Source organism: Clarias gariepinus, chromosome 17, assembly GCF_024256425.1.
Source record: "Clarias gariepinus isolate MV-2021 ecotype Netherlands chromosome 17, CGAR_prim_01v2, whole genome shotgun sequence".
In the NCBI taxonomy this organism is placed as follows: Eukaryota; Metazoa; Chordata; class Actinopteri; order Siluriformes; family Clariidae; genus Clarias; species Clarias gariepinus.
The window spans coordinates 5,434,110-5,459,592 of record NC_071116.1 but is presented as its reverse complement, the minus strand read 5'-3'; the positions used below and the strand labels follow the sequence as shown (position 1 = coordinate 5,459,592).

General features: G+C 39.5%; 1 protein-coding gene across 2 annotated transcripts in view; it reads right to left on the bottom strand.

The window, feature by feature from the left end:
* sez6a (seizure related 6 homolog a) overlaps positions 1–24,639 on the bottom strand; it is a 150,752-nt gene extending 126,113 nt beyond the window's left edge. For both annotated transcript variants that reach the window (XM_053476123.1, XM_053476122.1), the window contains exon 1: positions 24,193–24,639. In XM_053476123.1, coding sequence (XP_053332098.1) covers positions 24,193–24,310 — 118 coding nt within the window. In that variant the 5' untranslated portion in view covers positions 24,311–24,639. The remainder of the gene's footprint in view (positions 1–24,192) is intronic.
* Positions 24,640–25,483: the final 844 nt, after the last annotated feature.

Here is a 25,483-nt window from a genome sequence, read left to right as displayed (position 1 = left end):
CCTGACAGGGATGAGACTAGGCTATGTACTTGATAAATGCACATTTTTTCATTTTGCATAAGCTAGTAGTCTGAGACTGAAATCAACATCTGAAAAACATCCAGGAGTCAAATGCAAACCTCACAAGGATCGCTTCCAGGATTCGCCAGAAGTTCTGGTACCTTCTGTAAATAATTGTGTCCAAAAACCATCATGTATCAAGGAAATAGACATTTCGACTGACAGGGCTGAGATATTGTGTACACCACCTGTCCAAAAAAGTCCCTATCTCAGAAGGGTCAAATTATTGGACTGCAGCAAGCAAAGAAAAGTAACTAAGGAGATTCGAAATATTTGGAACTGGGTAAAGAAACCTTTTACACATTATCAAAACCTGGAAGGATGGTGCTGAACCATTAATGTTGTATGAAATGAAGTCATCTGACGACCTGAATCACCAGGGCATCACATCTATGGAGTTTTTCTCCCTGATGGCACGGGGCACATTCCAGGATTGTGAAAGAATGGTTCTGGGAGCTGAACTGGCCGCCACATTGTGTGCTATAATCAAAGCTAAAGGCAATAAAATGAAATCTTAGAGTGTTACAGTATATACTTCCTCATAGGAAATCGGAATGGTGTGTGGTGGTTCCGTCTACATGCCACCCGGCACAGTGGGTGATGGATATATATCTGTTGTTTCTGTGGCACTTATTTACAGGGTCAGGTTGCCAGCTCGACTGTACAGTATGTGAGCACTTGAGGGTAAAGGACCTGGCTCAAGGGTCCAACACGGGCAACCCGGAGGTGTCAGGGCTTGAACCAGGGACCTCCTGGTCATCAGACCAACACCTTAAAAACCCAGTCACGTCTGCACCTAAATAGTAATGGGCATTGCAAATACCATTTACTGTAATTACTACTAACTGTGTTTCTCAGATTTCCAGTGATGGATTCTGGAACTTTTTAAATGCAGCGGCTAAATTTTGCTTCAAAAAAGAGCTCACTGTACAAGTAAGAGGAAATAATTGTATTTCAGCCTTTAAGATTTGAAGCTTTTTTGTCTACAGTATCAGTTTATCCTATTCCCAGTGGTTCTCCTTGTTCCTTACACTTCGAGGTGTTTAGATTTCTGCGTATGATATATATTTTGTTTTGATGAATCAGAGCGGTCAGCTGACTATAAGTAATGAAGAAACCAGTTCCTGATCATGTGTCTATTTCCACCAGAGATCGATTCATGGTGCAGGAAGAGGAAGACGTTTATGCTGCACTGTGTCCGCGAGCGAGACAGCCCTTGTTAAATCCTTCCACTCAACTCAATTCCACTCAACTTACTGTGATGATTACCAGGAAATTGCATCAATGTTATAAATAGCCCCGGTTACATATGAGTGACCGAGATTTCTACTTCTTTGTCAGGTTCACAGGGTTAAGCAGTGGAGATTGAAATTGGCTTCAGCGCAGCATTCGGATTAGACCAGCAGAACGGAAACTTCCCCGTCTCAGCCTGGCCGTCCATGCGTCCTCTTAATCGCGACCGCCTCACAGTACCATGACCTGCCATTTATCAGTGCTGGGAAGCAAATCCTAGGCATTGCAGAATGATAACTGATTAGTTGTGTTTTATTTGGTGTAGTCTCTGGGGTTCGATTTGCCCTATAAAATATGATACAGTGTATCTTCAACTTTTAGGTCTTGGGAACCACAATGACGTCAGATCAAGTTCACCACACCAGTTTGAAAGAAGGAACGTTCAAGCCGCAACAACAGTGGGTGGCTAATCCGATTTACTTGGCAGACAAGATTCTGGTGCAGAAACCAGTCTGCTTGTTCCAGGAACGAGAAGCTCGTTCTCATGACATGAAGAATTTCTCATGAAATCCTACCCCCAAATCACAGAGGCTAGATTACCAGGCAGTGCGACAGAAATGCAAATCATATCACATCACATGCATGATTTCCCACCGGCTCTTACTAATGATAAACTCATTCGAGTTTTATAGTGGATTGTAAGAAAGAAAGTCATCACATCAAATCACTGGTTCTGGTTTCATTACATTTAACCACGGCAGACTCATATAAACGTTTTTTATTTTTTATTTTTTAGTTCCAGGGAAGGAGGTGTGGCCTCTGATCTTATCAGTTCCAGTGAAGGAGGCGTGGCCTCAGATCCTATAAGTTTCAGTGAAAGAAGTGTGGCTTCTGATCTTATCAGGTCCAGTGAAGGAGGCGTGGCATTTGATCTTATTAGTTCCAATAAAGGAGACATGGCCTCTGATTCTATCAGTTCCAGTGAAGATGTGGTTCTTGGTTCCAGCAGTGCCAGTGAAGGAGGTGTGCCCTCTGATACTATCAGTTTCAATGAAGGAGGCGTGGCCTCTGATTTCTTCAGTTGCAGTGAAGTAGGTGTGGCCTTTGATCCTATCAGTTCCAATGAAGGAGGTGTGGTTCTTGATTCCAGCAGTGCCAGTGAAGGAGGCGTGCCCTCTGATTCTATCAGGTCCAGTGAAGGAGGTGTGGCCTCTGATCTTATCAGTTCTAGTGAAGTAGGTGTGGCCTTTGATCCTATCGTTTTCAGTAAAGGAGGTGTGGCCTCTGATCTTATCAACCGATGTGAAAGAGGCATGGCCTGTGATTCTATCAGTTCCAATGAAGGAGGCGTGGCCCCTGATCTTATTAGTTCCAGTGAAGTAGGTGTGGCCTTTGATCTTATCAGTTCCATGTAAAAAAGGGCATGGTCTTTGATCCTATCAGTTTCTATGAAGGAGGTGTGGCATTAGATTCTATCAGTGCCAGTGAAGAAGGCATGGCACTTGATCCTATCAGTTTTAGTGAAGGAGGTGTGGCCTCTGTTCCTATTAGTTTCATTGAAGGAGGCGTGGTCTCTGATCCCAGCAGATTCAGTGAAGGAGGCCATTCCAGTGTAGGTGTAGCTTTGGCTCTTTGATTAAAGCTGCTTGGCATGACAGGCATTTTTATGTCATATTGCGATAGTTTGAAAGAGCAATCATGCGTGAAAATTAAGGTGGCAGGGTTCAGCTTTTTTGGGATATTTAGAAATCTTCTGGGGATGCAAAAAAACCTGACAGTGCAAAAAAGGATATAGGGTATAATGGTCTTATAATATATATAAATTTATTGGAAACCTAACAACAGACATGCACATTCATGAAGCGGAAAGACTGTACAATTGATGTGACGACATTGGTCGTTAGCTAAGCTCCATGTCCCACTCAGCACGTGCATGTCGACACAGGCAAACCGTTACAAATCATTTTAAAAGGAGTTGAGAGAAACAGAGCATGAGAGGGGAAAAGATCAGGAAAAAGATGATCAAGAGGTAGCTAGGTGAACAGAAGGTGAAGGAAAAATAGCTGACTGAATTAAACAGCTAATAAGGCAAGTAAATGGGGGAATGTGGGCGTGGCGGTGCTGTAAAAAATGGGAGCAAGAAAAGGGTTGATGAAATGGATTTTTTTTCTAAAGTAAAAAAAAGTGTCCCAAATGACCTGGGAGCTTCCTTTTTTAAATACCTTTAAATAAAAGCTCATCGCTGTAACCTGTAACTATGCTGCAGAAGTCAAAGACCAAAGTAATCTCAAACGCTGGGACATTATTTAATGCAGGCAGTTCGTTTCCTGGAACAAGTGTTCCAGTAAAGGAGCGGCAGCTGGCTGCTCATGTTTCTTGCTATTCAATCATTTGGGATGTGTAACGAAAGAAATTTCCAAGAAAGGGGTTCGTTTAGTTTGAACTTGAATGCACAGCGCTGATTCATTCGGTGAGAGGGCTTGTAGCGCACAAATGATATCAGAAGTTCAGACTCGACTGAAAAGAGGAGATTTGTATGGACATGTGTTCCGTTATTTCTTCCATTGCCTCTTATAGAGATTGAACACTTACCGTCAAAGTTTGGACCTTTCCATCTCGTTTGCGCCTCAGTCTCATTAAAGGGGCGTGGCCTGCCATGTCACAATGCTACCTCTTAGGCTTTGCCATAAAAATATGTTTGCAGTTACATTTTATTGCATCAGATTGCATCATCACAGCTCTAACTCACATGCCCTTACATAACGCGTGCCTCAAATGCATCATTTATGTAAACAATCAGATTTTTGAGGTGCGCAGGAGAGATGAACATTACAAAAATGTGTGTGTACAGGATGAAGAGAAGGATATGCTCAGCGGCATAAGCTACCTTTCATCACCTTGAAACCCACACGCGCCATCAGCCAGCCAAGAAAAAAGAGCAGCGTGGTGGCAGGCCGAGCCGAATCTATGCAGCCCAGGTGGTGAAAAACTGCTTCGTCAAACTCGCTTAGCTGCCGCCGAAACAGCGGGAAGAGCCTCGGCAACAAAGGACTGCCTGAGCCTCACCATCAATCCACAGTGGCACAGAAGTAAACAGATTTACAAACAGGGGCTTCAAAACCGTTCGGTTGCAGTGCAGCATGAGGACGGCTCAGGAGAGTAGGAGGGGCTTCCCTTCATTAAGCAGAGGTAATTGCGTTGGAGCGGCACAGCTCACTCGAGGTCTATGATGTAACCTCTGTACGTCTCTAATGCCTTTCATGCCCTTGGATCAAAGCCTGGAAGTGTCATCTGTCACGGGGCTTTGAGTATTTCTCCAGCGCCACGGGAAACAAACAAGCATGTAGAAGGGCAGGACGGGTCAGGGAACATTAGAGCAGCTGTGCATGATCGACTAGAACAGGAACCACCTTTCCCGTTATTCTGCTTCCGTCTCTGCGGAATAAAAAAAAAAAAAACCCCTACGCGTCAAAAGAACGTCTTCTGATATACATCATGCCATAACGGCAGTAAATATTGGATATTCCTTTTCCTTTACTGTCGTGGCTGTTTTTGCATTTTTGTCCCCAGAGGGTTTTCAGGAAAAAAAAAGAAACCAAGCTGTTCTGTATGCAAAGGAACCTACTGTGATGCATAAAACATCTTGAACCAAAATTGCCACCGTAATTCTTTATCCGGGTTCATCTGCAGCACAACAACGCAGTCATTATCCGAGTTTCCGCATGCCTCACGCCGCCGAGCAGCTTCTGTTCTGAGACGATTCGACAGAATACAACAATGAGAACAAACACCGGAGCCGGGCATCAAATGCAGCCATCTTTACCTGACCCCTTACATGGAAGCTGTGGAAATGCTCATCTGATTCAGGAATTATCTGAGAATTCAAGCATTAAAAATGGCACTGATTTGAGCTCATCACGAGTAAAATTCTGAGCCAGAAAATTTCTACATTAATTATAATATGAGGGTAAGTCAAAAATTATCCGCACTCTGGCTGTAGAATTTGTTTGAATTAATTAACTCTTCCATAAAACATCTTGCGTGATCTCCTTGCTTTTCGATACACTTCGTCATACAATCTGTGAGCAAGCCTTCACATAGCCTCATTAAAAAATGTTTCAGGCTGAGCTGTCACCCACGAATGCACCGCAGTCTTCATTTCTTCATCAATATTCGTCCTCGTAGAGCTGTTTCAGGGGACCAAACAGGTGATACAGATGAGGATGCATTAACAAAACCTCAAAACAAAGTTTTTGCAGAGTGTCGACAGTTTTGGTAGAAGTGTGCAGAGATCACGACACCCTTGGATAGCGGTCTTTTGTTTAATTGTTTAGGCTTCAGCTCTTCAATAAGCGTCTCATTGTAACGAGTACTCTTGATTTTTTTAACCTTTTTCCTGATAGTGTTCCAATACTTCTGGCCCATGAGAATCCCAGAAAACTGTAAGCACTGATGAACTTTTCAGCTGATGGTTGATTTTTGAACTTTTTCTCAAACTAATGAACTGATGTAACACGTTCACACCTGACTGGGAGGACAATAGCCTTGAATAGAAAGCACTTAAAGGACAAAAGTTTTAATATAACTGGAGTGCGGATGATTTTTGACTCATACATGACCACATCCGCTAGTTTTTGAACTAGTGTGTTGCTCAAATCTAGAATTTATGCTAACGTTAGATGGAGAAAAAACTGTTCACATTTCTTGTTGGGACCTGCATTTAGAAGAAAAAGCCTTTAAGTTTTACAGTACAGCTCACACACACACACACACACAAGCTGTAGAACATTCTGGCTAAAGCGTGAATCAAAACATGGCGGATCCTGACAGCCATACCGCAGTGTCACCCAAAGCATGGTTTAAGCGCTCCTCATGCTAACCCTCGCGGCTACAGGCTTTTATTTATAACAGCAGAAGAGAGGATTTCGTTAATGCTTGTGGTGGAGCGGCGGATTAGGTTCTGCACTAGGGGCCATAAGGTTGTGAGAAGGTTGTAAATCTCATGACTACCAGAGAGTTTTAATTTCTGACTGAATAGCTCTGTGGCTAGAGTTCATCCTGGAGTGAAAAGAAAGGAATTTTAGAAATGATGAAGAAGATGACACGCAAAAAAAGAAAAAAACGGACTTTGCTCTAAGTGTTGATAAGAATCTGAAAACAGCTAAGACCTAAACCAGAAAATATTGACCTTCCGCTGATCTGAGAAGGAGACTATTACTGAAAGTAAACATCCTAATTCAGAAATGGAAGTCGTATTGACACGACCAAAGATGAACAAGTATAACTGCTAAAGAGATTTGCTGAAATTGAAAACAAATAGCAGGAGATTGAAAAAAAATCCCAAACACCTTAAGTGGAATAAAAGCCCACATTTCAAACACGCTCACAAATATTATTATTGTTGTTAGACTAAACCTGAACCAGGACATTTGGAAATACTGGATAACACTAAACATACCGTGTACTGGAAAAAGTATACATTGTATCTTGTAAGACTCCCGTTGCCTTTTACCCATAACCCTAACTTCTAAAGATCAATCTTGTTTTTAGTCATTTGATTAAATCAAAGGGGTGAAAGTGAAGGTTTTCTACTCAACTGTACAGGAAGTCCCCAACTTACGAACGGGTTCCATTCCAGAAGCATGTTCGTAAGTCTGATTTGTTCTTAAGTCCAACAAAGTGATACGACTATACGACTTTGACACGAATATTCAATGTAAACATACTGATCCGCTTGACTAAACCTGCCCCCTTTTCCTACACAGCCATCATGTGGCCAATAACTGTGCTCGCGCCTAAGGAAATGAATCTCACACTTGTCAAAGGTAACAGTGTTGTACAGTGTTATTTACTCTGAGCATGGTTTCTCAATCCTGTCTGATGCTACTCGGATTGTCTTGGTGACCTTTTGCACAGCCACTTTTGTACGACAATTACCCGATGCCATTGCCAGTTAATCTTCAAATCCAGTTACTTTCAACAAAAAAAACAAAACAATGCATCTGATAATGTTATATCATCTTAAATAACATGTGTTGCGTTTTACAGGTAACGTGATGCTACAAACCTAACCAGCTTCTATCGCAAGGCCGAATCTTAAATCCCTCTCTACTCCTTAATCGGGGGAACTACTTTGTACACCCAACATAGCACACTAGCTTTCCATTTAACACGATTTGGGATTCAACCACCTACCAGTTAGTTAGGTATTAATTAGAAAGCTTGAAATGTCAGTATACAGTACGTTAATGTTACCTGCAGATCATTTTATGGAGCGTAAAGCAAGCGCTATCAAATCCAGCCTGAATCACCATGTAGGGTGATCACATCATGAGAATGTTAAGACCATTTACAGGAGTTGGCAGACACCCTTTTTCAGAGCGACTTACATTATTATCTTATTATGTACTGTATCTAAGCAGTTGGGGGTTAAGGGCCTTGCTAATGCCTTACATTTACATTTAGGCATTTGGCAGACGCTCTTATCCAGAGCGACTTCCTTTTCTTTATTTTTTATCTCATTACACATCTGAGCAGTTGAGGGTTAAGGGTCTTGCTCAACGGCCCAACAGTGGCAACTTGGTGGTTGTGGGGTTTGAACCTGGGATCTTCCGAACCGTAGTCCAATGGCTTAACCACAGAGCTACCCCTGGCCCTGAACTGCCTGAACCACAACATAGTGCATATAAAAATAATCAGCAAAACAGGAGCTTTCAATTGGTTAGGTTACTGTTATATCTGTGTGTTTAAGCAGCAGGTAATCCGGTAGGTCATCAGGTAATCTTTATTATTTCTTTGCCCTTTAAAATACACCTCGAACACAATCACAATGAAAATAGCACAGCACAGTAGCCTAATGCTGGTTAACAGTGTTTCCGCCGTACACTGCTGTGACTAATGTCAGGGTAGTCACGTGCCTACAAAAGGTCAATATCTTCTTTCTTCTTTTCATAATTCAGATGTAATCTTGAGTCACAGACACAGCTCACATCTCACACACACACTCGCACATACCACCTGCTTTCGCATCATGGCCTTAACTCAGTGCATAAAGCAGCATATTGAATGTGACGTTCTATTCAAGAGCAAAAGATACTGTATGTCCCAAAGCGTTGGAATAAAACAGTAAGTAAAAAAAAATTGGGGGTGAACTTAAAATTTGTTAAAGACAAGCGTAATGAGCTGCATTTTTAAAAAAGACGTCTCTTTGTTAAAACATGAATGGCTAAAACGCAAACCAGGTTTTCAGCCTGTTTTTATCTTTTCGGCTTGTACAGATATGATATCATCCCTTATCTATCCACGTCTGAACAAATATTTCTTCCCTTTTTTTTTTTTTTTTTTTTTTTTTTTACACTGAGGACGGTGGAGGTGTCTGTGAGACATAGTGTATATGGTGACAGGATATATCAGTGCATGCCAGGTTGAGCTGCTGAACATCACTTGATATGAATCATTTCTCATCCCAGGAAATATTTCACTAACACAAAAGGTGTTTGATGAGTCGGTGTGCTATGAGTCAAGGGCACCGAACACATTGAAACAAACCAGTCTCCGTGCAGTGCTGTGTGTATTCACTTTATCTCTCCCTGGAGACGTTTCAAAGTAGACATATTCTTTTTCAGACATGGGGCTAGATGCATGGAGAAAGCTATCCTTGACCCTCTGTATAAGGTTTAACATTTATCTATTCATTTCACAGAGTGTGCTTTAAGTTTCATTTCAATATACAGTACATATTTAGCAAATTTTTCTAGGAGCCAGACTTAGTGGTACTGTAGTCTTGAGGAACAGGGGTCTCCAGGGTTCCTGAAGGACTTCACTAGCTCTTATTTTCGGCTGTAGTTTTTCCCTGGACTTGAGCATTTTCAGAGGAATGTTATTTGTTTGTTGAGCCACACAGTCACCTATGAAGCATTCAAGCATAAAAAATAAACAACTGATATATGAACCAGTGAAAAACAGGTGCAGATGATCAGGATGGTGGTTAGTACTGTATAATGTGATGTTGAATGCTGAGTGGTTGGAACTGATGAGAGGGGAAATGAGGTCGCTGCTGAGGTTACATAAACAATTTTTTAAATTTTTAAATTTTTTAATTGTGTCTTTAAGCACTTTGCAGTTTGTTAAATAAAAGATTTGCTCCTATTTTCTTCATTTAATATACACTACCAGTCAAAAGTTTGGACACACCTTCTAACGCCATGGTCTTTCCTGATTTTTATTTCTTTCTACACCGTAAAACAATCCAGAATATCTAATAATCTCTTTTGAACAATTGATATTGAGATGTATCTGCTACTTCTGCTCTGTAAAGCTTCATAACGGCTCTAATCTGAGCTGCTGTTTGAGGTTAATTGGTGATTTCTGAGGCTGGTGACTCTAAATGAACTTCTCCTCTGCAGCAGAGGTACGTTTTGGTCTTGCTTTTCCTGAGAAGGTCTTCATGAGAGACAGTTTCTATCATGGTGCTTGATGGGTTTTGTAAATGCACTTGAGCAGCTGACCTTTAGGTCTTTAAATAACACCTGACTGTTGCTGTTGTTGTTACTTACTTACCTAATGCCATGTGTGTTATTTCATAGTTTTGTAAAAATTCAGAATAGTTCTAGAATATAGAAAATAAATCCAAACACGTGTCGAAACTTTTAACTAAAACTCATTAAATATAAAGAAATAAGGGGGATCAAGACATTTGCACATTGCTGCATACATACCGTACCTTGTATATTAAGTGCACTGTATCTATTACCCCGATAATTTAAGCAATTTGGATTTTTATGGCTCATTTCTATTATCACAGTTCATAAATATCTGAACGGAGATGTATTAATAAAGGACGAGCTATACTGTAGAACTGCTTATAAAAAAGACACTATGTTATGTCATAGAGACCACACTTTTTTTTTTATATATACATGTATGTAGCTAATCAACAAAGTAGGTTTTGATTATAGATAATAAAAAACAAGCTACGAAACTACCCAGCAATCGCTCTACTAAATATCTTCTTGATTAACTAAAGCACCATAAGCCTAGGCTTTAGGTAGGACAACCATCCTACACCCTGACACTGGATACAAGGGTACTGTCTTTGGAACAATAACCAATTTCACCAGAAATAATAATACGCCAAGCACAATAATTACCTGTCTGGGAGAAGCAGAGCTCGTGCCACAACACTTTAACATCACGTACGCCCTCCACGAGAAAAATCTGCATGCTTATTTAGGTTTGTGCAATCTGCACTTGAGCATAAAACATATAATCCTATGAGGAAGAATGAGATACACAACGATCTCGAAGGTCAAACCGAGAAGCGTCAACTTTTAAAATTCTGCTTGCGAGTGTACGTCTGAGGCAAGAGGCAATCTCACGAAAAACAAAATAATGAAATGTCACACATGGTCAGGGAGGATTAGGGGGTCGATAGGCTTAAATGTCGCATATTAAAAGTCAAAATGTCAACTCTTAATCTCTCTCCTAAATACCCCAATTTCATGGTGGTTTGACTGCAGGTGCCCAGCATGGCAAAAAAAAAAAAAAGAAAAAAAAAAAAAAGGCCCAGCTTGTGGTTTTTGAGTGGTTCATATATAATGAGCGAGCATGTCTGGAAAAGCTTGCCCGGCCACCCAGTGGGCTTAATTAAAACCGTTAGACACAATGAGTGACAGAGCGACGACATGCCAGGAGCCATTATTCACCACACGTACAGCGCTCCAAAAATATTGGAACGTCATAGCCAGTTCTATTTAATTTTATGTATCATTTATTTATATTTAGGAGGAAATTTGGGTTTGAGATCGAAAGATAAATGAGACGCGAGATCATAATGTCAGTATTTATTTCCTAAGACGTATTAAACAGGTTGCAGCAGGCAGACCACCCAACTTCTAGGTAAGCAAAAATACTGGAACAAATACACTACTGTGCAAAAGTCTTGAGCCATCCATCATTTCTTTCTATTTTGCATCCGGAGAGCCAGACTTTTCTTTATTTTAAATGTAGTCTTGAGGTATAGTTCTCCAGGCTCCGTGAAGGACATTTTGTCTCTTATTTTCAGTCCAGTCCCTGTATCTGTGCAGTATCGGAGAAATGTTTTTTTTAGTTTGTTAAGCCACATAATGACTTACTGTATAAATCATTTAAGCCAGTGAGAAAATCTTAAATCCATACTGCTGAGACACCACAACAGAACCGTACTATTCGAGACCTTGACCAAGACCAACCATGAGACTTAGACGAAGATCACATCCCATGATATCATACCCAAGCCAAGTTCATGATACCTCCTGAGATTTAAACACTTTAAAAACCCTGGACAACCATACAGCTCCCAAAAGCTCTCCTCCAGACAAATAACACATTTCCTAACGAACCAGACTCCACCAACTGAGATCTAGACCAATACAACACTTCCTACGACTGAAAAAATCCCTTAATACCCAGACCAACATCTCACTCCTGAGACCCAGGACAAAATGGTCCACAAGATGCAGGTAAGAGCTGAATCACACCCCACCAGGACGCCTTCTTTGATCATCATCTCTTCTGATTTTGCAAAGTAAAAGCAAGACTGACGTGTATGCTTTGGAAGTTCCTGTAAATATATATCTATATGGATGCAGTTTCATCTTGGTTCCCAATTGTTTGGTCGTGCACAACGGATAGAACGAATGACTACGACACATGCGTGGTTGCCATCTTGCGTGAGTGTACACGATGTTAAAAAGAAGTACAAACCCCATAAATGCAATCTCTAAGCAGCAACCCGTCTTGCAAATAACGTACAGTATAAACAGGCTTAGTTTATTTATTTATTATTATTTATTTATTTTTTTAAAGAAAGAGTCAAATTTAGCATCGGCTGTTTGTTATTTTATTTTCTCACCTAAAAGTTTTTACACTGATAAATAGCTCCTAAGAAAAGTATCTCAGGCAATGCTAAGATGTATTAATGGCCCTGCTTTTTGAAAACCCACTCGATCAACATCAAGCTTACCAATTACACCGCCTCGACTACTTCGAGAGCTAGGAAAACAAACATTCCCTGTTCTATCCATCTCAATTACAGCTGTGTGTGTGTGTGGGTATGTTTTCTACTCGAAATTGTTCTGTAGTAGAGTTTTAAAATAAACCCTTATTTCGTTAAATGAAACTCAGTTGTAGTGTTTGCCCTGGAATAAACTGTGACCCTTGACCTTACACTGAGGCTTCATATCCTTGTGACTGATCTACAGTACCATCGATTGGTGTTTTAAGTACAGAAGATGATTTTTTTCTTCTTTTTTTTTTTTCTGAAGCGACAGTTTGTGGTGTGAATTCGTTAGCACTTTGACATAAACAAAATTAAAAAGCCCAGCCGTTACTGGCGTGAGTTCACACACGCCGGAGACATGAATAAAACTGATTGAAGATCAACAATGAGGAGTCTTTTTGTTTCATTACTCTGGCACTCTGGCTAACTGGCTGTGTTTTAGCCGCGTCCTTGACTTTTATCTTTGCGTTTTTTTTTTTTTTTTACTGAAAGGTGCGTTTGATCACTGGCTGTTGAGTGTGAGTGGGTAAATTTGATGCATCGAGTGTAGAAGAGTAACGCTTTGATGTAGCTTTCTGTCTACTTGAACGAGGCTACGCTTCAGTGGACAGCTGGTTAAAAAGTCAAAGGATGATAGACGCACTGTTTAACTAAATTAGCCTCCTTTTGTTCGCTGTTTTTGTCCCTGCTATTGAAAATTACACCCTGACCGTCTGCATATCATCGTCTCGCTACATACACCAGGTAATAAGGTTGATTACAGCTCATATATATATATATAAAAAAAATTTTTAAAGGACACCGAGCCTGATTAGCAGAGTGAGCGTACGGACAGAGACGCTACATGCTTGTTTTCTCTTTCTTCCTTCTGGTCTCTTGAAGCGCGGAGATCAATAAAGCAACAGGCGCCGAGGGACGGACCGGGCAGCGGTCTTGATCCTGTAGACAAGGTGTTAGATGTCACTTTGTTTATATTAGACGTTATATGAGTGTGAGCTGTCTGTCTTTCTCTTTCACTGGTTCTGACACTCGGCCTCCTTTCAGGAAGTGGCTTTAATTGGTGAAACGATCGACTGTGAATTATGGCTTCTACTCCCAGCGGTCATTTCTTATTCTCCGTCCAGTGTCTTGTGAGTGTGTGTATGTGTGAGTGTGTGTGTGTGTGTGTGTCTCACTCATTTATAACACCAGCCTTTTATAGCCTGTCTTGGTCTTTTATTATCTCGTAGATCTTCTTTTATGAATGTGATTATCTTTTGTACTTTAGTAGTCATAGCCAATTAAGAGACATTTTAAGGCATTATGTCTTTCTCTCTCCACCATCCCTCTCTCTCTCTCTCTCTCTCTCTCCCCCTCAGTAATGTCCTCAGATCACACCCTGCCATATCTGGTCGAGTCATTCTGGTCCTTTTGAGGTCAAAATGTCTTCCGTGGCACTTTCAGCATCTTTTTGCACGTTTCTATTCTTTTCCCTTTTTTCACTAATGTTTTTATCAATCCCTGCAAGTCATCATACCGCGAATCATCTTCCATCATGTTCATGTTAAACCCATTTACAATCGTGGCTCAATGGATTCATTTCTTTCACCTTGAAACTTTTGAGGACGTTAGCGAGGATGCTAGTCCGGGGCATCGATTTAGTGCCAGGGAACATCTTATGCCGTGTAAAATACGGTTCAGGGTTTTGGCCAGTTATAAGAACAGGTGACTGTCAAGAGCCGTGGCATTACATTACGCTTTCCATAACGACTAAACAATCGGGAGAACATCTGGAAAAACTCTTTATACGATTGAATTGTCGAAACGGTGGGAAACAACCAAGATTTTATGCCAGTAATTAAATTCTGGTATCTTAATTTCAAAAAAACAAATATATTTTACTCAATATCGATCGACTGTATATGTGGAAATATTTTCATTAAGGCAGCAATTGACCTCACTTTTGGCGTCTTCCCGCAAATGTTGGCGCAAGTTATGACCAAGAGTAGCTATCCAAAGACGCCTTCAACATTTTTCCATATAACAAATGTCTCGATTGTTGTCCAGTAGCTTCATTGCCTTCATCTAACCCTGTCCTCTGCATCCTTTTCTCTCACCCCAGCTAACTTCATGTCCTTTTTCACTACATCCATTAATCTCCTCTTTGGTCTTTCTCTAGACCTCCTACCAGGCAGGTCCAACCTCACCATCCTTCTACCGATATATATATATTCACAATCTATGCTCTGAACACGTCCAAACTACCTCAATCTGGCCTCTCTGACTTTATCAACATCTTTTAAAACATCTAACTTGGGTTGTCCCTCTGGACTCATTCTTAAGTGCACCATCATGTCACTAAGAAAATAATTTAGTCAACTTTTATTTAGAATGAAAGAAGCAACTTTAACATTTTTAGGATTTGGAACTGATGCAGATTTTCTCCAGTAGGTTGTAAATGTATGTAAAGTGTCTTTCTGTGGACCTGGAATCTAAAAAGACAAATGCTAGAACTTGAATAATGACTCAGATATGTGCCAATAACAGACCAATTTCTGTAAAAAAAAAAAGTCTGTAATAGTTTTATAGTTTTAATAGTAATGGTCAAAAATAATCCGCACTCCGGTTATATTAAAACTTCTTTTGGTATTATCAGCGCTTTTTCCGTTGAAGACCCCAGTTACTGCTGTGCAGGTGTGAATGTATTACATCAGTTCATTTGTAACTGCGGTGCGAGCAAATATGGACGCCCAACTTGTGATTTGGATGAAAGAAGAGCAGCGTACAGGGACTTGTTGTTTTGCAGTCTGAGGGTGTATCCGGTGCTGAAACAACTCATGAAGAGCATAAACAGAAGCGTTTGGATATCTGCAAACAAAATGTAAATCGATACTCTAAGGAACGTAAAAGTTTTTTTAAGAGAATCATTACTGGTCACGAGACATGGATTCATCACTACGAGCCTTAGAGTAAATGGCAGAGTATGGAACAGAAACATCCCCAATTGACGACCGAGAAAAAGTTCAAAAGTCAACCATCAGCTGGGAAAACGCTTACAGTTTTCTGGGATTCTCAAGGGTCAGAAGTATTGGAACACCATCAGGACAAAGGTTCAACAACCACAGTGTGATGCTTATTTAAAAAAAGCTGAAAACTAAACTTCGGATTACATGCAGAGGACTGATATCCGAGGGCGTCGTGATCTCGCATAACGATGCACGTCTGCACACTTCTGCCCACGCTGTCGACACTCAGCAAAAACTTTATTTTGAGGTGTTAAAGCATCCTCACCATAGTCCTGATCTCGTTCCATCAGACTTTCACCTGCTTGGTCCCCTGAAAGCAGCCCTACGAATACGAAGATTCACTTCTGATGAAGAACTGAGCATTCATGGCTCGCAGCTCAGACTAAAATATTTTTTAATGACTGAATATGAAAAGGCTTGCTGACGGCCCTTAAGGGAAAAAAAATGGACATATATGTATTAATATATTGCAATATATAAATTGACCATGTATGGACATATAACAGACAAAAAACATTATATTTCCACTTATAATTGTTTTATTGAAACATTATTAAAACTTATTTATTAAATAATATTCAATTTATTAAAATTAAACTGGCATTTGGCAAACTTACTTTACATTCCGTACTAATGTCATTACCAATAAAGTACTAAAATACAATATACAGAATGTTTTTTATAAAGAAGTGAAGCAACGAGATAATGTTTTTGGTCAGTAATTTCTGTATACACTTATCATTTAAGGCCAAACCTATTTATGATTATACATCTATGACTGAATGTTCAACATTTTCTCATGGCCAACCCAATTATTCCTACAGTACATATAGATTCTCATAAAGACATAATTTCTCCCACACATGCTCTAAGCCTGCAAATGTTTAAGTGTCCAGTGTGTTAGAGAAACGTGCAGGGCATCGGCAGGCCTCTGGGTCAAGTAAAAACAAAACAAAACAAACACTTTATCTATCATTCATCCAGACCTTCAGGTGGCAGAAGCGCACCACCTAATTGCCTGCCGCACATCAAATGAAGAAGAAAACCTAAAAGAAGACCAATGGGCCAGTGGGTTTTACTTTTTGCGCCAAATTTAAAATTAATGCGTAGTTATTATTGACAAGGAGTCAGAGTGTAAAAAAAACGACAAAATGTAAAAAAAAAATGGTAAAAGTTAAAACCACAGAGACTGTGGTCAAAAAATATGTAGTATATTTTAGGTGAAAATTACACAGTTTATGTTTGTTCGTAAATTACAAAAGGAATTCAAATGCTACCTGTGGGTGGTTTAGCATGTGGATTAGCATCTCTAGGTAACTAACACTAGTGAGGTTAAAAGTTTTTTATTTGTTTGTTTTTAATGGTAAAAATCAGTCAGCTGGTTACAGTATTGCTATTAGGCTGGTCCTAATTTAACCAGTGTGCTTTGACATTAAGTTACTTTTTACTTTTTTTATTTAAAAAAATGTTAAGTTTATTATAAGTTAATGTTACTGCGTTATCAGTTTTTAAAAACCAGTGGTTTTATTATAGAGTGTTCAGTGTTTAGCAGTAGTTACCAGAACATGTAACTTTACAGACATCAGTTAATTATATTCTATAAATAAAGATAAATATGTTTGTTTGTTGGTGCAATAGTATAAAAAGAACAAATGACTCAGACTGGAAGATATGAGAGGTGAGCTGCTCATTCTGTTTATTATAATATGTCCTTAGCTGCATTGTAATATTTTCATTACTAGAACTATAGCAAAATTTGTGTGTGTAGACGTATTGGGAGTCTTTTTATTGAAAATGCAACATTTTATTTTATTTCTGATTAAAAGAACGAAATAAACTAAATGACTCAAAAAAGATTCATTCATTTTGTTGAACAAGATTGAAAGAAACGAGTCACTAAAATGATTCAATTCCGGAGTCTCCATCAGCACCACATCATCAGTCAGGTAACCAGCAGCTGACAAGCAAGCTCAAGCCCAGCTCTCAACCTTCAGACAGTTTGGAATAGAGTAGCTGAGTGGTGTTTAGGTAAATCTCAAATATTTGAATATTTTTTTTGTTCCATTAGATACTAAGCAGCTTCAGGAGTTGCAGACTTTGGACAAACTTGTTGGACATCCACCACAAGAGAAGACTGATACAGCCGGTGAGAAAGAACTTTTCCAGCCCTGTTCTTGTAGCCCTTACATACAGCAAGCAACCAATTTTCCCTTTAAAGTTTCTCTCCTTTTTGACTGATTCTTTTCACTGGAAGATTGTCACAATGCTGTGGACTTTGTGTAACTCCTGTATAAATCATACTTAGAGTTGAGCAGTGTGACACTTAATATCTTTGTCAGGTTGGGTGACATTTTGTATCATTTAGTGTCTTGTTTTGTCAGATTTTGCTGTGGTCTGTTATATTGTGCAAATAGAAAATTTATTTATACAATGAAAACTGTATTTTGCAGTTTGCACATTTAAGTTAATAGTAAACTGTTATATTTGTAATATTGTTAACCTGCTGGTTTTAATGTTGTGGTGGAGGTCAGTATGGACACTGACTGGTCTCAGGTGGTGTTTGTTGTGGCTCATCACTGTATGCTGTTAATTGAGAATTGTTGATATGTTCAATAAAACTATAATATTTCTCATGTGTTTCATGCTTCTCATTTATATCTGGCTTTAATCTCATTATGGTTTTGTATATGGCTCATTTGCATAAGCATATTATAAAGAAATAGATATGTTTAATTAAATTCAATATATTATGAAGTATATTGTTAAATATAAAATTACATACATCAAGATATATATTTAAATATATCTCTCAATATATGAAAAGCGGCAATTCCTAATGTATTTTTCACTATATTGTAATATATTAATACAATATATAATTTCATATACAGAATTGTGAATATAATTAGATCAGAACACTAAATCGTTAAATATATTGACAGTTAATATATAAAGAAATATATTTTCTTTCCGTAAGGTGGATGGACACAGTATATTAAAAAGCAAGGGGAAAAATGGTGTATTTGTCTTTTCTAAAAGTTAATTAAAACTAATTCTACAGCCAGAGTGTGGATAATTATTGACTCACCTTCGTATGTTCACACTGTTTTTATAAACACATCAGCGAAATCTTTTTGCACGTTGTAAAAGCCGTTCTTTTCTCTTCTCAGCTTTATAAGAGCTAAGGTATTTACCTCGAATGTCATGTGTTACTTTCCTTTTTTTTTTTTTTTTACCCACTGCTCTTAGAGATCAATCAAATCCGGCTTTGACCCCATTAGCCAGTGACCTTTCAGAAACACGACCAGGGAAAGGGAGTGCTCGTTGTGATTTGGAGAGAAGAGCATCAGGCTTGAGAGGAGAGCGAGATTGTCATTCTCACACTCTCTCACACTTCTGCAAGCCACCCAGATAGTGTCGTAATGTTATGTTACGAATACACTTGTTAAGTAAATAAAAAAAAAATCTGTAATTTATTGTAAATATACTCTATTCTGCATATAATCTTATACAAATACAGTTAGATCCAGAAAGTTGGAATTTCAAGAAAGGTGTTATGTGCAGGCTTGTTGATGTTAATCGTGTGTGTGGTATTCTTAAAACTCTTTACTGGTCTAGAACCAAGACCCCCTTGCATCAGTCGATGCAGTCGATGGAAGGATGGATTATCATGAGCCGACTAAAATATCATGACCGCAATTTTAATTAGACTGTTTTTAAATCAACCAGAGATCAGCTAAAGATATTAATTTATACTTTATCGACCCATTGTCAATACCCAGGGGCAACAGGGACCAAACCATCGCTGACCTGACATTGTAAATTGTTTTAAAATGAAATGACAAGCTGAATTGACATTTATTTAAACGATCTCGAATGGCGAAACAGAAAAAAGTTTGCCCCGTCACAAAAAAAAGCTCATAAGTTTGAATCCCAATGATGCTGGGAGTCTAAGAGAGCAAAACTGGCCATGCTCTCTGGGTGTGAGGGACATAGTTTCTCTCCCCTGTCAATCACAGGGACACTAACGAATTGTGGACATCTGTGAGGTTCATCATGGTGATGCTCATGCCAGCATGTCCTAACCTTGGATGGATTGTCGGTAGCTGGTGTAAGATGAGTGAGTTGGGAATTGCTATTAACGGCTTTGAATTGTGTCAGAACTAGGGCGTTCAAGTCAAACCGGGACTTTTTTTTTATCATACAGAACACAGTTATAAGCAGTGTTGGAGAAGTTATTCAAAAAAGTAATCTACTACAAATGAATAACTACCACTTTCAAATTGTAATTTGACTACGTTACTGATTATTACATGTAAAAAGTCATCAGATTACTAATTACGCTAATTTCAAGTTATTTTGAAAACATCTCTTACTGCATGCGCCTGTGATGGATCTACCTTTTAACTGCAGGTGTGCGAAGGGGCGTGGCCACCTGGTTGGGCCAGCTGGCAATAATAAATGGATCTCAGGCTTTCTTCGCGTTGAAAATCCTCAGCTTTTTTCCTTTCCTCCCTCTTTAACCCTCCCCTTCCCCTTTTTTTCTAAATAAAATGACCCCTTTTCCCGTAAAACCTCGCTTTGTCTCTGTCTGTCGGTGGTGCCACCCATGCAAAAACAATACCCCTCTTACTGTCCACTGCACCACTTGCACTTTACAAAAACTCTGGGAGCTAGGAGTTATTGCCACCTTCCCACTGACCTCACTCTAAGTCATTTCCACATGTTTGAGGTCATTAAAGGAGTTCCTGGGAGGCCAGTGTTTCAGACGGGAAGTGGGCAGTCCTATCGTGGCTCTGGAGTACTGAGAAATCACTCTACCCTGCACTAGTGAGACACTGGGATGGGATAAGTGCTTTGGTGTAGCAGGGGTTTATACAGAGAAATAAAAGGGAAATTTCTCTCTCATGACTGTGTTCTGTTATTCTGCCCAATTAAAAGTCCCGGTCTGACTTGAACACCCATCATATACAGTATAAGGATCACGTAAAGAAGTGCTACTAGAGAACTTCAGTACCTACCTCTTTCACGATAAGGTGATTTCCTCCAAACAAATAACATTACGATCTCTTAAGTGGAATTAGAAATAAAAACAGCGTATTGAGCAGAAAAGCCTCTGAGCTCGATGATACTTCCCCAGGCATTGAGGGGACACTTCATCCTAAGAGCAGCAGAATTACAGTAAAGCACCCGGAGAACACCACTGCAGCACCGGTGTCGTGACAGCGAAGGGGAAAGGGACTCAGCTGGCCTCTTTACTCAACGCGGAAAGCTTCCGCCTGACGCCAGGACCGGCACAAATAAGGGCATTCTGCCATGATTGCTCTCATTTACAAGCGACAAGCTAAAGGAAAGCAAGGCTAATTACGACACTGCTCAGCTGCTGAATAGCCCTTGATGAAGTTAATCACCGGTAATCCAAAAAAACAGGTGTCGAGCACTTTCCCGAGCCCTTCTCCTGAATGAGATATTCAGGGCCGTGAGCGCAGTTTGCTATCTCTGCCCCGGTCCGACACACGCCTTTGCCCCCTCTGAGCGACAGCACGGATGCAAGCGAGATAATGACATGTGGAACAATTCCACCAATCTGTTAATAGAACTCAGTGCTGATGGACTGTGAAGCGTTCGCTAAATGAACACAAACCGAATCAGCTTTATGGTCAGAGTGTTTTTTTGTTTTGTTTTTGTTTTATTATTATCATTATTGTTGTTTTTATTATTAATAATAATATTGTGGTAGAGACTAATGGTGTGTATGAAGATCAAAAGGCAACAGGATGCGACAAAAAAAGCCTAATAAACAGGAGTTAAAATTTTCCTTCAAACATTTATTAACATCAACATGAGTGGCATAAGCAGAGGTTAAATTAAGCTACTAGTTTGTTTATGTTTTAAATAAACCAGAAAAATTCATTTATTTATTTATCAGGGTCACAGGGGCCTGGATTTTTTGGGGGGGAACGCCAATTAGTCCAATCTGCAGTACCCACCAAGCACAGGAAGAGAATGCAAACTTCACGTGCACAGACTCGAGGCAGGTATCGAACCCTCTACCCTGTAGGCACAAGGCCACCCTGCCTCCGCAGGAAAATTCAATAATAATAATAATAAAAAAAAATAGCTCTGCAAACAGATTCAAGTAAAACATTTCTCATATCAGCAATTCAGGAATGTTTTATTCCTCTTATTCCACAGCAATGTGAGAAAAATAAAATAAAAAAAGACCTATGAATTTAGCCATTTATAAATAACTATAGATTTGTCCATTTGCTTTTTTAAATTAAAATTTTTAAAAAATATATATATTTTTTTTCTTTTTGTTTGCTTTCTTGTTACTAAGAAGACCTACAGTGGTAGAAAACGTATTATTTCAAAGCCCTGGAGAATCCTTCTAGACATGTTTAAAATCTCCTTACAGGAAGAAAAAAATAAAGAAGATTTTTCACTGTATTAATGATTATGAATTGCTATACTGTTGTGAAAAGGTCAGCTGTTGAAGTTTTCATGGACATTATTATTATTATAAAAATATTAAGGCCTAACTATAAACCCTGTTATGGAATATTAATCACTGACCAGGATGGCCACCTGGAGAGCGCTGTGGTATGTACTGGTCTGTACCGTATGTGTGAGCAGGTCTTAATATCGCCCATGGTAACGGTGTTTTACTTGTGATCGTCCTGAGATGCTTTCAGACCTGTACAGCGCTCACGCTACACTTTCATCTTCATCCCTCATCCTCTGCGTGCTGTCGAGTCGAGAGGTAACAGATGATCTTCTTGTCTTTCAGGGACCATACGATATCTTAAAACTTCAGAGATCTTTATGGTAGTGTGTAAAGTAGGTCACAAACTCTGAGCATGAGGTGTAAAATTAATGCATCACTATTGAAACGTACTTAAACAAAAGAATAAATAAAAAGAAAGAAAGCTTAAGTAATAATAACGTATTTCTGTTAAATGATATCACCTTACAATTAGTCTTTAAATAAATAAATAAATAAATAAATAAAACTTTCCCCCTTTTTTTAACACTGTAGTTAATTTCTTTGTCAAAAACTTGGCATTTGCTCTAGACAGTGCAACAGAAGTTGAATTTATATTCGCTCACTTCAGCAAAAGTGTAAGAGCTTCTGGCAAAAATGTGCAGAACGCTGCATCTGGCAGAGGTGTGCATTTGGCAACCGAGGGTTCTCCTCGTGTAAATGTCTGTAATTTAGACAAATTCGCACTTATATTAGTATAGTGCAGTTTTAAGACGGGAAAAAGAAGTCGTCTAAGTATCAAGTGTGTACAAAAATTTATGCTGCTGGCTGTTTATGTACTACGAGTGTTCAAACAGATTTTCACCAACACTCCTCAAGTACATGCTTATTGCAATGAAAAAATAAAGAACTGCAGTATTAAGCAGATTGGTAAATATAATATAATATATGAATAAATGTCAGTTAATACAGGTATATAATAATTATATTTGTTTGTTTTCAAGATAGAGTGTAGGTGAAGATTATTAGAGTTAAAACACATCATTCATGTTTTTTTAAAAAAAAAAGGCTTCAAGGTGTAAACAAGCCTTGATATTTATTTATTTATTTATTTATTTATTTTTTTTTATTTATTTCAAAATGTAACCCAACCACCAAGTGCTCATTATGTGTCCTCGCTTAATTTTGTGCATTTCTGTTTGCACACGCCGATCATAATGATGTTTGAAGTCATGTTCAGCAGCTCAGATCTGACTTCTACTTCAAGTCATGGCCCTGAACATATTAAATTAAGATCACGTGATCACTCATTTGTAATTTTATTTTTACTTAGAAAATGCATTGTTATGTTTTAATCAGATCATTAATACAAAAGCATACAGTAAATCTAACATTTTTTCCTAATTATTTTAAAAAGATGTCCATCTGGACACAAATGAAGCCTCTGAGACTGATTTCAATCCTGTAGCTGTTAATAAAACACCAGGGGATTGTTTTTACTGAGTGCCTGTGCATGCTCGGATTCTGATACGTCCCAGGAGGTTTTTGATTTAAAAGCAATCTCTTTAGGCTGTAGTGTTTGCCTAAATCATGTCTAAGTGGACATGGAGCACACTAGGTAGGGTGTAGAAGCCAGTATTTGGGATGGAGTATATTAAGGAGATTTTCAGGTTGTGTAATCTGGAGCAGGTCAGGAGGATTAAGGTCTCATCCTGAGCTCTGATGTCACGTGTCTTAGGGGTTGCAGGACCGAAATGCGTTCTCGTGGGGGGTTAGCAGAAAAACTCTTTTAGAGATTTGTCTACTCTTGCATAATCCCTTGTCACTGAGCAATTAAGAAATATCACAGTTTTAGCCTCAGAATCAGTGTGTTATGTTATTATTATTTTTTAGATCTGCCTTTATTATTATTATTATTATTATTATTATTATTATTTAAGAAGCAAAACATAAAGTTTGTAATATTTTGTAAAAGTGCGCAGATTTATTCCTAACTTTCTTCTGCTTGGCAGTGCACACTGTTCTATATGAAAGATCTTAAAGCAAAAATTTCTTCCAATAACAATAACAACAATAATAATAAGAAGAAGAGGAAAAAGAATTCACCATGAACACTTAAGTCACCCAAAAGAGAAAACTACAAAATGAATACTGCACGAATGTTTGTTGTTGATTATTATTATTATTTGTTTAATCTTCAGGTCATTTTCTAATCATTTCTTTACGCACCCCTGAACGACTTTGGACGCTGTGCCACGCCGCGTGCCCTCGGTTTCCATCCGCAGGGGGAAATAAAAAAGTTCCACGTGCGTGCACGCGTGTAGTGCACCTGGGTAAAACAGGTAAGATATCGACAACGGGATTTTTCCTACCTTGGCCTCGCGCGCTCGCCAGAGAAGCGGCGATGATGATGATGATGAAGATGATGATGATGAGCGCAGGGGACCGCTCAGCACTTCTCCCGGACATGACCGCTGGACTGAAGCGCATCCTTTGATCCTCGTCGTGTAATGTCCTCCCGAGGGGACAAAAAGAGACACACAAACAAAAAGCAAAAGCAGAACGTCCTGAAGAGACCGCGAAGCGACGCGGAATCAGGATCCAGGAGAAAGAGGTTGAATCGCAGCGGATTGTGTGCGATTCAGCGCTGAGACACACACACACACACACAGGGAGAGCGTGCGTTGTCTTTCAACAAGCAGCGCGCGCGCTTGTGTCGATTCAGCACCGCGAGCTCGCTCCTCGTCTCGCCCGCGAATGATCAGCACGCTGGACAGCTCCTCGCGCGCCGCCGCGGCCACTTCAGCAACTTTCCAAAGACGAGCGGGAAAAAAAAAACGCTATTTATGGAGCGCGAGGCGTCACATGCGCGAGCGCGCGCGCGCGCCACCCACCCCCCCTCTCTGATCGCTGTCGCCTTCCTTCGTGTGGGAAGTGTGGCGGACATGAGCGCGTGACTTAGCGCGCTGTTCGGCACGTGAGCGCGGCAACGCCACGGAGTTGATGCCACACTGACTGTGGGAGTTACTTTAACACCAGAGCTGTTAATTCAGAAGTCGAGGTGTTGGGATGAGAGCCTCCCACGCACGGGTTACTCACTGCCTGTGCATCTTCTCCGGCTTTTTTCCCCCTCCAGGTTCTCTGGTTTCCTCCAAAATCCCCAAAGAACATCACAGTAATTTCCTCTAGGTATGAATAAATGTGTTGCCATGAGATATTCTGATGTCCCATAAAAGTTTGTGTATTCCCACCTCATGCCCAGTGTTCCCATCATCACCACTACCAGCATCCTTGCCTTCATTTCCGTCACCATCATAACCATCATCATTACTATGGTATCATTATTGTCCTCACCATTATAATTATCTAAACATGATCACTATTGTCACTTTTACCAACATCAGTATCAACACCTTGTCCACAATCATTACCATAATTACCATCAAAACCATCATCATTATCATCACTACCATGGTATCATCATCCTCACAGTCATAACTGTCAACATAATCACCATCATTACTTTCACCATCAATATCATCACCATATTCACCATCGTTAATGTCAACATCTTCACCATAATCACAATCATGTCTGAATCACCACCAGGGTCACGCCATCATTAACTTGATCACTGGCACCATCATGGTATCATCATCCTCA